Source organism: Anopheles coustani, chromosome 2, assembly GCF_943734705.1.
Source record: "Anopheles coustani chromosome 2, idAnoCousDA_361_x.2, whole genome shotgun sequence".
Lineage (NCBI taxonomy): Eukaryota > Metazoa > Arthropoda > Insecta > Diptera > Culicidae > Anopheles > Anopheles coustani.
This window is the reverse complement of record NC_071289.1, coordinates 65,538,776-65,552,665: the sequence shown is the minus strand read 5'-3', so window position 1 is coordinate 65,552,665 and position 13,890 is coordinate 65,538,776. Positions and strand designations below refer to the sequence as shown.

At 49.9% G+C, this 13,890-nt stretch overlaps 1 protein-coding gene across 4 annotated transcripts in view; it reads left to right on the top strand.

The window, feature by feature from the left end:
• The window catches only part of LOC131263849 (BMP-binding endothelial regulator protein), a 71,945-nt gene that overhangs the window by 21,720 nt on the left and 36,335 nt on the right, over positions 1–13,890 (top strand). For 2 of the 4 annotated variants that reach the window (XM_058266121.1, XM_058266120.1), the window contains exon 3: positions 8,677–8,908. In XM_058266121.1, the coding sequence (XP_058122104.1) occupies positions 8,809–8,908 (100 nt within the window). In that variant the 5' untranslated portion in view covers positions 8,677–8,808. The remainder of the gene's footprint in view (positions 1–8,676; positions 8,909–13,890) is intronic. The other 2 variants (XM_058266122.1, XM_058266123.1) reach the window with 1 other exon arrangement.

The window sequence follows — 13,890 nt, the reverse complement described above, 5'->3', positions numbered from 1 at the left end:
CGTGAAATTTAATTCGTTCGCTTCCCGCACGTTCCCCACAGGGTGGTTCGTCTTTGGCGGGAGGTGGTGATGTTGGCTTCGATTGGGAAGTTGCAGCAGGTCCGGTCCTCCGGGTTGCACCACCGGGTTACTGGCGAGGCAATGCGATGTGGGGAGGGGATGAACCCGATAAGAAAAACGCCCGCAATTGCACACAAACGTAGACGAACACACCTTGCGAGGGGGTGTATCCAACTTTGTTGCGGCTACAATGTAGACCGGCACTCGGGCTCAGCTATTGCGCTGCAGGAGCACGAGGTGTTAATCGGATACTATTTGGTCGAACTAAAATAAACAGAGCACGGCAAACATTGATTGAGCTTTAATTCAATCCGAGATATTGTGCTGCCTCACTTCGCACAAGCGTGTCTGCAATCGCCGAGATTGCGGCGTGGGGGGAAAGGAGTTCGCGAAAAGGTCACCGCCACCGTCCGACGGGTTTCGGGGCAAGTTCTTGACCTGCTTAGCATGTGGTATCGAAGGTGCATGATGTTTTGTGATGTCTTATTAACCGTCGGAGAACGGTACTAATTGGACGGGTGCTTGGTTCAGCGGTATGTAGTTTTTCACCTGAAGATCCTTGAACTTCCCCCGGGCGATACGGGCGCAACCGCAGACTGGCTTGTGCGGACCTTTCACCGCATTTCTGTATCATAAACTTGCGGTTTTTCTGGTATCGGGTGGTCCACCGGGGGTCTCCATAGGAAACCGCGAGTGAAACGTGAAGCCCGGTAGCAGAAATTAAGAAGACCATCGTCCCGGATCTGCGCTGCAACCGAAGCACCTCAACTGCGTGCGGTGAGTTTGGTGGAGTTTCAACCGGTCCCGGCCATGCCATGCAAAGTGATCTATGTTGTCCGGTTTTCGTTCGTTGTGGTTGCGGTGGAATGTCTTTTTTCGTCTGTATTTGCTTAACGATCCATAACCGAGGTTTTTAATGGTCGCTGAAAGCAATTGGTAACGCGTGGCAACATTGTTTTATCTCCCGCCGTACCGCATTTCTTTTACAGCGTGTGACGAGTCGCCGGTGACAAAGTCATCGCCGCTACCTTTACAAAATGTGCAACATCGTCGTGCACGGTTTTAGTGATTTTTTTTTATGGCAACCCCCATAAATAATGTAAAGATAGTACGACACAATGGCCCGGAAAGCGATACTGGATGGTGCAATCTCTGGCGTTCTGGTGCTATTAGGCGAAGTACGTAAAAATTTTTCAATTTACGAGTTGCCCGATATACTTTGTCACGACGTCGAGGATGACTAGGTCTGACAGTGGAGCCAGAGCGCAGTAATTTATGGAATGAATCATGCATCCTAGGTACATGCTTTCTTTGGGGCTTTGTTAGCGAAAAACTATGCACCTTAACGACCAGCCCAGACCAGTTAGTCACATCGATACGATGTTCGAACTATTCTCACCGCCAGACCAAAACTGCACCGAGTTCAACGACCACCGTATCGACAAGCGTTTCCATTCGTACACGCCAAATACATTACAGTCGTTTATCGTTAGTCCGAAAAAAAAAGGTCGATAAAGTTTGACCATCCATCTCTGTTGCGCGCAATTATGGTCTAAAGTTTTCCCCTCCGGGAGACCCCTGGATGGAAGGAGGTCATCTACGGTTTGACTCCTGCTCCTGGAGGATAGTTAACTGGAAGTCGTTAAAAGCGGGGCTACTTTGGGGAATAAAAAAGTTATAGCATTCAAAGATTTATGAAGTCATATCTGGGCTAGAGCTTTGGAATAGTCCGCCATTGGCGGACTGTATAATTTTGTTGATCGAAAAAGTCCACATGTTTATGGCGGGCCATTTCGAGCGACCGGAAGTTCACACACAAACGCCTGATGTTCCGATTGATGTGTACACGATTGCGGGTGAAATGTCTGCGGTAATGTCGCGCAATGGATTGGAGTAGACGTTCCCCATCGTGGCGTGCCGCATGTCTGGCCCATGACAGATTCTCATCGTTGGGTCGCTAATTAGTGGGCTGGCAAATTGGTTGCCGGTGGCATTTGTGGTACTCTTTTGTTGCACGCCGTACTTCCTTGGGAGTACTCTTAACCTGCCGAGCAGACCGGCCGGAATCCTGCTGGGAGGATCCTAAACAGAAGGGTGCTGCGAAATGTTGTAGCAAAATGTTCATCCAATCGGTTAACATCGGCATCGAGAAGAGAGTGAGGAGAATGTTAGAAGAAGGTTAATATTAGATGGCGAACGGCGTTGCATTCTAAACATACATATAGACCACCACGCCACGTACACCGAGCTCCCCGGCTCAACGCAGGGGGTTCCGCCGCGCGGTTTTAGGTTCTCCAAATAAACATTGACCTTCTCTGGTGCTGCTCGGGGGAGCCGGGAAATTGCGCCGCATGGACTCGTAGGTAGTGCGCAGGGTCGGTTTGCATCCGACCGGTGCTAAAAACCGGACCCCTGACACTCCGCACAGATGGAACCGATCATGCTGAAGAAGGCCCGACCTCCGAGAGTGCGTCGAAGTACGCGTCGATATGTGTCTTTAATTTCTGCCTCTTCCGACGCTAGAAGTGTCTAGTTCCCCCCTTCGCCAGGCAGTGGAAGGGCTTCGGGTGGACTGACCCACGCTCTTCCAACACTGCGCCGTCTCCTGACCTCCAGAGGCAACACTCTGTCTGCCGCTGCACGCTGACCGCCGGCGGCTACTTCCCACCGTGTGCGCGGCTCCCATAAGCGTGCTTCTGCTCTACGCGGCTCGGAATAATTAACAGGTGTATAAATATTTACTTCCTCATAATTCCTGCAGTGTCGTGTTGCCGCGTGTGTATCTGCGTGTGTGCTCGGGTCCCGTGCGTGGATGCGAGGTGCTGCAAAAGTGCGTCGTACAGCGCGCGCAAATGTTCGTTTTGTCGCTTTGGTGCCATGATTCGCACGATCAGGTGTTCCGCCAGGCCTCAAGAGCGCATTTGCTCGGCTCCTGGGGAACGATGATGAATGATCCGCCAATGGTGCGCACCCTTCTCGTCGGGGCTCGGGGACGATACGGAAGCGTTCGCCGTCGCGTGGTCTGCGCGCTCGGTCGCGTCCTCACATCTCGTGCATGCCTCACAATCTCGAACACTCCGCCTGGGCTATCCGAAAATATTAGATTTTCGACCATCGCTTCCCCATGGGCCACTAACCAGGTGGCCATGTGGCGGCGAATATGCGAGACCGAGAACCGAATGGAAATGCGATGCTGGTTAACACCGACCCGGGCCGCTTTTCGGTGCTAGAGAGGTGGTGATTTACGGTGCAAACTCAGTTTTCCTTCTCCCTAACAAAATCTTCACCACCTAACGACGAACGGAGTGAAAAAATAATAAATCGCAACGGAGACACCGGGGACGCATGTGTATTTATTTCACACACGCGTCGTTATGGTAGTGGTATCATAAAATCAGCAGCATAAGTTATGATCCGATTCAATATTTCCTGATAGACGTGGCAGAAGGGGTTGTTTGCGGTTGGAAGTCATTCTTTTTTATTTTAGGACGGTTTGGGGTATGTATTTTTTACTTGTATGCTGTCCAAATACAAACACCCGCTGTTCGCTACTGGCTCGAGTCGGATGTATAAAAATAAGAGCACAATCTTACGCTCCAACATTGAGATTTCGCAAGGTTGTCCACCGACCGCAAATGTCTGGTACTGGGAGCTATACGCACCCTTTGCCAGTTGGGGCTTTTATAGGAGTTTAATTTATTATGGAATAGATACTTTTCGATGTCTGCTCGAAAGTTTGCAGTATGTTGCTCAATCCAATGATGCTTTCTAATGGTTTAGATTTATGAAATTTTTAAATCAAATCAATGATGGTAAAGAAAGCAACTCCAAAAATATTGTATGAATTAGAGGAAACACTTAACAGATATATAATTTGAGGAATAAGTCCGAAATGGATTAAGCAGTGCCAGCCAGAGAAAAACGCGTCATTGGCGTAGTTTCCTACCGTAACCACGCGTAAGCGGACACAACCTATGGGAAAAAATAGGAATGGCATTCCATCGCTAGCAGAGGAGGGAAAAACAAAACCTCGAACGACCATCAAGAGCGATGGGAAAGTGATGGGAAGGAAATATGGCATAAAAACTTATCAAAGGCTAATTTCCCCTGCCGAACTACGCCAGTGGTGCGCGCACACACGAATACGCACGCCTGGAGTTGGTGGACGTCTGAGTCGTCGACTTCCCAGACGCAGCCGATCCGTAGCAGAAAGATGCTTCTTCGTTGACGTGTGGGAAAAACTCACCCCACCGTTGCGACTGAGTTGGGCCGGGATGGATGGATGACTCGATGGATGAATTGCGACCGAAACCGAAACGGCAATTAAGATGATGCTTCAAGACGATACATTTATGCATGCACACTCGTTCGCATTTAATGTCTTAATTAACGATCATCCACCGTGAGGGTTAGATTGCCGGGAGGAATTTGGATGATCCGTGGGTAGAACACGGACCCTTACAACAGCGGGCTGGCGAGAGGGAGATTTTAATGCTAATTGTTATTTTTACTGCCATTACCGCTATTGGTAGTATGTCCGCCTCCTCCAACATCTTCAATGTGTTTGCTGAAATATTCGGAATCGAAAAAATGGCCACAGATTGATAGGCAGCTCGTTAGAGTGCCGTTGTCTTGCTGTTCGGACATTGAAATCAAACATTCGCATGAAATTTATTGTGCTCGCGTGATCGATGGAAAGCGCCGAAGGTTAGGTAGAGGAGTTTTGCTTTATCGCATCCATTATTCACCGAGCAGCACCATAACGATTCGTGGCACGCAATGGGTTTTTGCGTGAGAATTGGTACAATAATGCACAGGCTGCTAGAGTTGGTAGCTAAAGTGATTGGAACATGCCAACTGCAAGAACGCAGTCTAGTTTTCTTCACCTAACATAACTAATAGTAGACGATTGGAGTGCTGGATCGATTGATAATAGTAGTGGACGCGAACCCGGATAACCATGGCGGGGTTAAGCGTGACATAGCAGAAGCACTGAAATGTGCAAAATTCCACATCTCCCAGGCAAAAGGTGTGAAAGTGCGTCATATGAACCCTAGGAATAGCTTCGTGCGAAAGATGTAGAAGCTGCTAAGCTATGCTCGAATCGTGTTTATATACGTTTGAATGTTAAATGTTAGCTTTCAAAAGATTTACATCCAATGTTTACTGTTGACCTTAAGCGTAATTTCAACTACAACAGCCCGCGAATGAGCAGGGTGATGAAAATCCGTTTGGCGTGGGTTTGTCCATCACGGTGCGCCCCATTAAACCCGTCAAATCGCCCCGTCGTACAAAAGGTTAATTGTACAACCCGGCCCGGACCTTAATGCCTACAATTGATCCTGGTTCCATTACATTCCAGCCGCCGGCGGAGCAGAGGACATTAAGCGACCGCAATCTGCCAGCGGAACGCCTTCGAAGCGCTTAATCGGAGCACCCGCCACAGCTTGCTTTCCTGCCTTTTGACATAAGTTTCCGCCGTTTCCACAAACTATTACGGCCTCAGTGTCGAGTGCCAGCACCGTGTCGATATTTTGCTTGTAATTACCCGCTTGGACCACTTATTTCCAATGGTGTTTAGTCTACGATGCGCCTGAAGGCGCGGGTGCGCGCGTTCTCTGTTTGCGCTCCCGTTCCGTTGCCCGCTCGCTGTTGAGTGGGAGTGTTTGGCGCAGCGACTGAGGAACAGGAAGGGGGGAACGAATGGAGGCAAATTAAGATCGTCTTATAACGATCTAATCTACTTCAGTCGCGGTTCGCGGTTGATGAGATAGTTATTCGCTAGAACGACTTCACGACCACGGTCCTTGGGATGCGCGGTGTGAAGGCTATGGGTGGAAGTGGATATTTGTCCCCCCCCCAGAACAAGTGTGAGGTGCTGGCTAGAACCACTGGCCAACCGGTCGCCTTGGTCTAGAGCCAGAGCGAACCGTTGGTTAAAGCGTGTACCCGGAACTTGGCTTCCTGCAGGTTGCCGGGATTGGTTAACGCTCCCACGCTAAGTCGCCGCTAGTCCCCGGGGTCTAGGGCTTAGCGATTTTGCTATATCCCGGCCGGTTGGTGGGAGCACAACGTGCGCGGCATATCAAGTCCCGCTGGTGATGTCGGTACCTGGTAATCAAAGCTCGATTTGGTCATCGGCTCAATGACCGGCTCGTTGTTTCGGCGAAATTTGTCGAAATCTCACACAAAACCCACGAATGACTTAGCGCGGCCTAATTCTCTATTCCACACTCGGAGCAGCGGCCCTTTATTAGTCAATCTCCTTTCCGTTTACATCCTGCCTGTATCGACTGGTCCGAGTTTTCCGTGGTACGGTTGATTCGCCCTTTGGATTCTTCCCCGAAAAATCTGAACAAACCAACTGAGAAGGTAATTGATTTGATTATTGAAGCAACCACATCCTACAACACCACTAGCTGGGCCGCCGCCGCCGGAGGGGTTTCTAATCACCAACGATTTATTGGTCATCACTGGCACGGTCGGCGAATGTGTCGACAGAGGGAAAACACCCAGCGGATTCTCCCGACCCGACGGCGTGCGGCGGCTGTAATGATCTTGTGGTGGGATGAAGCGATCGCACCCGTGCTTACTATTCATGTTTCCCGCGCGGTCGAATATCGGAGGTCGTTTTTTTTTTAACGTTGTTGTTATTGTTGCTGACTATCTCGACCACTTCTTCTTCCTCAAGCGCACGGCAGGGGGAGAGTTGATTTGGATTTCTTTTGCATGCGGTGCAATAAATTTCAAGTGAAACGAGATTTCCTTTTCCACCGCTTGTGCGCGCGCTGATCGTGGTGTGAGCTAGCGGCTCCCTTCGGGGAGGGTGAGGGGGGATTGGGGTTGGTTGCAATAATCGTGTGCAGGTAGGGCCACCGCCGACTACTACTAATCGTTTCTTTTCCGTGGCCTTTGGCTGGAGTTGGTCGTACTATCAGCAGTGGTGAAGCTGGTGAAGTGAGACTGTTGTGTAACTACCTCGCGATACAATGCGAGACGGGTTAAAAGATATCTTACCCTTTACCGATGATGCATGGAGTGTTTCGAACAAAGCTAGTACTGAGGCACTAAAATGGAGGTTTGAGTGCAAGTACGATCTCGCGTTAGATTGCAGAAAAATACCTTTCATTCTCGTTATCGAACTCAGGTGACTGCTTTAGGACTGCTTCCAAGGCACCGCTGCAGATCAACTCGCCGCGGAGTGCACAATTCTGTTACTACTCGGAGTGCCTAAGAACCACAAAAAGGGTCCAATCGAATGTGTGTGCATTCTCTTATCCTTGGCCTGTAGCAACTGCGTCGGATGGCAAGTGATTTGATTGATTTAACCACTCTGGTCGGCCCCGGTGAACAGGTGTTGCTCATTAATAGATGGCCAGTTGGCTGTTTGGCACTAAGTACCTCTGGTGGTTGCAATATTCAAACCTTACCCAATTGGCTTGCCCGGCGGAACGATCGGGTGGGGCCGGATGGGGTAACATTTCAATTAGAAAAACAACATCTTGACCGGCATCGTGAATGTGACTGGGTGTTGGTGACGTCGGCGTTCCTAAGTCACAGCCGGTGTGGTTTCTTTCCAACTCTGTTATCGGTACCTTGACACTGATACGTCAATTGGTTGCTCGCCGTACGATCGGTGCACTTGAAACGATCGGACAATCGGTCGCCGGCGAGAGATATGCTGGTTCGTAGCTCTTATTGCCTTCGACCATTTCGATACAGTGGAGATGAACGCAGGCACATCAGTTGGCACCTGTGTGTATTTTGGCTTCCTAACGTGCTTACCCCTCAGCACACGATTGTCGAGTGAAATACCGACCGTTGCGCTCTTGGACACACAAGTGTCTAGAACGGAAATGTGTTGTGAGCAAAGGATACGAAATGGAGAAGCAGTATGGAGAACGCTCATCGCTCTTATGTTCGCTTCCACCACTTCCACTTATTTGAGTTCCCCAAAATCACGAACTACTCGACGCTCGTGACGAGGATGATGATGATGATGATGCTGCTGTTGCCGTTCCAAACTGCTGAATTCCGGTAGGTTCTTGAGGAGTCATCGTTCACTTCCCAGGAAAGCCACTTCGCGGGCCCAAACAACTCCACGCGAGCGAGATCTCGCGCACTCGTTCGATGGCGTTCTCGATGGGTTGGTTGGCTCGGTTCGATTGGAAACTTTTCCTCCACCCGAGCGCTCGGAAACTGGCTTCTGGCCACTTCACCCTTGGCAAGCGCGTCCCAGCGCGTACTGCCGTTTGGAGGACTTGTTTTGAATTCCTCCCCTTGTTGAGCGGTTTGTTTTAGATGATTGTTTTGCTTTCTGTTTCTACTCCTGGCAATCAGCAAAACTTCACCGGTCGGCGCTTCATTGACGGCGATGAAAAGTCAAATTTATCTAATTTTGTTGTGCCGAGCGGTGGGCCTCAGCAGTCACTCATCCAAATTAATGAGAACTTTTCGGCGAAACGACCGGGAAAAAAAAACACCGAACCCAAAGTGATGTGATCATTATTTCTTCCTATTATCTTAAGATTCGCCTCATTAAAACAACATTTCGTGTAAAATGTACCCCAAGAACAGTTACTATTTCGTACGTACGTTTCTTTCCTCTCCTTACAGTGCAGTTACAAACGACGACGGAACAACGGAACATCAATTTCCATCCGGCCCCCCGCACACCTCGACCCGGGGAGTGGCGGGTGAAGAAGTGAACATCGTACGGAAACTCAAGTGCAGCAACGTCCCATCACAATGATTCCGGCCCTTCCGTCCCGGAGCCATCGTGTCCTGCTCGGCGCGATGGTGATCCTCGCCGTCGCGATGCGGCAAGCCACAGCCAGTGCTTCTTTGTGTAAGTAGAACGAGTCCGTTTGTTTTTTTTTTTGTATGCATTCCCGCGTGTTTTATGAACTCCGTTATTTCACTTTTTCCCCCCACTCGAGTGTATTTTATGTTTTGAACTACTTTTTACCACTCCTTGCCGGTAATAATTTCTCCGAGAGGTATAACGTTTCGGGGAGTCTGTGAACTGCAACTGAGGAGACGCCGGTTGCCTGTGACGTTGGGTACATTCCTTTCACTTGCTGCCACAGGAAATGCACCCAATCCCGTGGCCTCCCGATTGGAAAGGGGCTTGAAGAAGCGAGCGCAACGGACTGGCCGCGAATGGTTTCAAACCGATAAGCATTCAACAGCCTAATGACCGTTGGAAAGGGCTGGCCGAAATCGAAGAACGTCAACCGCGTCGCCAACCCAGTCGATGCACTTTCCGTGACTTGAAGTTCCGGAAAGCAAGAAAAAAGAAACAAAACCAAGTGGCAAGAAACATTGCTCAATAAATTTGTATTAAAGTACAACAAAAAACGCCAAGGGAATACAGGAAAACAAACAGGATCCGGCTGCCATCGGGCCATCGTTTCCATGCATATGCAGCGGGACGATTCGATTTCGGCCGGCCTGCAGAACCCAAATGGATGCTACGCTCGCCAAAATTGATTGGAGATTGGGGCGGAAGGGAGTTGTGGCTCCGGTTGACGGATGGGGGAGAGACACAACAACAGTAACGTAAAAATAAAAACCCGTCCCGGATAAGATTCTTCGGCGGACAAGCGAACGATGCCCGGTCGGGTTCACGTCAAGTCCTGAGGAATGCCGTTTTCCGTCGGTATATTTTGGACGTCGCAATCGTGGACACCTGCGCTCGTTCATGTTTTGGAAAAGCGTGTCCCGTCGTCTGAATTTCAAGGAGAAAAGAGGATTTTGTTTGTAAGACAGATCCGTTTCAGGTTGACAAAGTCTGGTTTGAAAATGATAAATCCTACAAGGAGTTTCGTTGTAAAAGCAGATTCTTTCAGATACCAAAGGCTTTTGTCTTTAGGTACTATTTTAGGAATTAATTCGATGTTATTATTACAACAACTACCACCTGTAAGACTCCTTGCGATCATCATCTAAAGTCTCTGAACGTAGAAACAGGTACCATCCGAGATGGCTCCAGGCCGCTATCGATACAAATTATGTGTGCCATATCCCCAGCATCGCTTATCGCCCGACGGCATCCCCAACATCAACTCGCGTTGACATCTCGCGATGCGAGGTTATCGCGCGCAGTGTCGGAAAGTCTCGGGACTGATGCCGCTGGCGACACTTCGGCTCGCATGGGTCGTCCCTGTCCGAGAGCCCCGTCATGGGGCTGAGTTCACGTAGTGGTTGTAAACTTTGTTAATCGTTTTTGATAAAAGGTGTCCTCTCGCCGTTTGCGTCTTCACGCGGATCGGGGTTGTCTTTAATAGCCCTGGATGTTGTTCCCATTGTTGTTGATGACACGTACAGGACGGGGGAGGGGGGGAGGGAGAAAAAAACAAGCGAATCATCAAGCCTACGAGACTTCATCGGAATCTCAAACTTGTTCCGTGGACGTGGTTCCCTTTTGCTCCCGCTCTACCTGGTCGCCATCGCCGTCGAGGTTGTGAAACTGGTGGCAATTAAGTCGGCGAGAGCAATTGAGTCGCGGTGTTACATCTCAGCGACCCCTGTCGCTAGCGCCCTGTGCCTTGGAATCACACTCTGCACACCCAGCTTCCCAAACCGGGGAGATCGGCAGACGATAGTGTACCCGCCGGATAGGATGTTGTTGCACCTTTTGTACGGTGTCACCTGATGCTTATCAGTTAAACTATCAGCAACTCAACGCTGCATCGACACCTGAGGGTGTACAGGACGCATCAAGGGGGGTTAATCGAGGGTGTCGTTGGTGCCAGTCGAAACCCCCCCTACCCCAATTCCTCGCCTTGGGACTCACAAGCCTCTAGACCCATGTACCCTTCCTTGAGAGGGAATAATATTCCGCAGACTATCACGATTTACCGCAACGATATCGAGATGTTCCATCTGTGTGTTTTTGAATACTTTTTTTTTACTTGCGAACGTTTACTCGCCCTTTTTTCCTGAAGCGGAAAGCTTTGGTGACATGGCAAGCGGTGGAATTAGTTGCTCTTTGTATTCATTTGCTAATGTTCTACATCTGATCGGGAGACCTGTTTATCTTGAAGGTTGTAATGCAACTGTCAATAATTTTATTGATGTTTTTGTTGATAAAATTATTGACGTTCGATCGAGCGCGATCGATGCTGACGATCGACCGATAAACACAATCCAGCAGATGGCGCTGGTACCTACGAGAAGAACAACAAAGAGATAATCAATAAATAAACAAATTATGTCATTCGCGAACCGACACTTGCGGCAAGCAGACCTAATTTTTAGCTCCCGTATTATCGGTGCTTAGAAAAGTTTACTGTGTCGTCAATTGTACGAACTCCGAAACGCGAATCGCCAACAGCAACGGTGAGCGTTCTGTCAGTGAATTCCATCGAGACCCTTCGTGACGCATCCGGTGGACGCAAACTTCCGGTGACATCTTCTCGGGGTCAGAATTCTTCGGCTCGGAGGGAGCGAAACTTTCTGCTAGCGAAAGTACCTATCCTCAAATGGAATATACCTTGCCACGCCGAGTGTGGGAAAAGATAGATGTACATCTGCCTACCGGACGAGGATGGCCGAGAGATACGGTCTGTGGATACGCGGCCGTCAGACGCTGGCAGGGAGGATGTAAATATTTGCCAAAAAAGCTACCCCAGCGTCGTTTGTCGGCGTCGTGGAGTTGGCGTCTTTCGTCTCCGTCGGCTAACCGTTTGCAAACGTCATCTCGTGACTCACCGTGCTACGCTTGTTACGGCATGTTTAATCGTGTTGCTTTCTGCCACAGCTACCATGAGGTTCGCTACCTTGTAGGGACACGGTTTGTTTACGTTAGACCTTTGGTTCATCCCTTTCTCCGACCAGAGTAATATGCTGCTCTGGATCCATCCAGGAACCGGAACAGGGTTCACTCTCTGTTCACTCGCTCACTACTGCGCTGACGTATGGCTCGTTGCGTGAAAGCGAACCCGACTCCTCGGACGACGGTTCTTTATCATCGGTAATCCCACATTTTCCCAACACACACCGCCACCACTTCCCTTTGGTTGGACGAGTTAAAAACGGGGGAAATATATACACTGCTATCAGATATCTACCGGCGCTCGTCTAACCAAAGTGTGAACGGCAAATATGTATCTTCCCCACCCCGCCCTCGCTGCCGAAGTCGCAGTCTCGTCGGTGGATAATCTTGTTTATCTTTCGTATCGTAATTTGTGTACGCCAACTGAGCGGATTCTGTTTCATACGTACCGGTTTACGGACGCACAGACACCCTCCCACACACACACACACATAACCACTTTTTCATAAAGTATTACGGGTGGACTTCCGCCGCCGCCTGTTGGGACGCTCCCAACTTGGTGACGAACATTGTGACGTCAGTAGACGGCAGGCAAGCAAACGAGCGCCGTGTGTTTTGGCGTGAAACGTCAAAGATTGGTCACGGTTGTGCATACAGCTTGGTCGGCTTGGTATGGTGGAATCGGCACGCTCTGCAAATCATTTGCGATGAGTGGGGGGGAAGTTTGTTTTTTTTTCTACTTTAACTACAAGCAAAAAAAAACAACGCCAACAAAACCAACCACTTGTGGGAGAAAGGAACCAAAACGGAACGCGTTCCCGCCTGCACCGGGATCTATCCGGCGCGGAGGATGGGGGCGGCTGGCCAAAAAAGGTTGAAGAGAAAGATACCCGACCATCGACCAGACCGAACCATGCCAACGTTCATAAAGAAACTAAACTGTATCATAGGCTAAAAATATCCCGCGCGGGGAATTAAAAATAAATACTTTGATTTATTTTCGGAACCGAAATATCCGCAACCCGTGGGTCTGCCCACGTCTTGCCACTACGCTGGATGCCGATTTGGCATGGTTTGTCTTTTTGGCGAAAAGCGCGTGCGATCGGGGGGGAGGGAAGAAATACGGCGTACAGCCGTTGCAGCGTGCGTTGACAGGCCGTCCGAGTGCCGAGACCGTCGAACCGTCGTGAGAGAGTGACAAATGGTCAACGCACCACCTCTCCGGATCAGGAGTGTTCCGTGGTGGCCAAGCCTCAGCCCATACGAAGCGATCGGTTTGGTCGCTGTATGCAAACCTGCCTCAAATGGAGCCACGATGTCTTTCGTGCCTACAATGACATTCTCCTCTAGGGAAATTTTTCTCGTTCGAGCAGGCTCCATCTCGAGCAGCCTGTTGTTTTTTTTTACTGCATAGGATAACTGTTCCTCTAACCGGCCAATTGTAGCGCTAACTAATGCGCGCTTTAACGTGCTAAATTGGCGGCCCTCTTTGAAGTGCCCACAGCTGGCTACACCCTCGTGGCCATATTTCACGCCACCTTTAAACCTTGTCATCATCAGCGGGCAGTTGAGCGGCCAACGCTTGAGATTAGCGGGCGCGCACGCAAACAAAACCGCTTCCGTTCCGTCCCCCGTTCCATCTCCCGTTCGCTATTTGGACGTTACAGTTTCCCGCAGACGAATAAATTGAATCAAAATGTGCAAATATGGTAGCGGCAGCAGCCATCTCGTGCCTTGCAAAGAGCTCCCTATTCCATCAGAGATGAGTGGACGGGGTTTGTTTACCGTCGCCTCCCCTGGGCGCAGCTTCACGCTAGCGGATTCGCGCGGAAGGTGTGCCCACAGAAACCCTCACATACACACACACACACACACACACACTTGAGCTGGGGGTAGCAAAGGTGCAAAAACGGTAATCTTTGCTTAACACTTGCCCGCGGTGTACATACGGGCCTGTTTGGGGCAGGTTCAACACACACCGTATACCTTTGCCTTTGGGGGGGCGAAACATGGATGCAACGTCCATTTGCACAACCCGCCCGAACAATGAC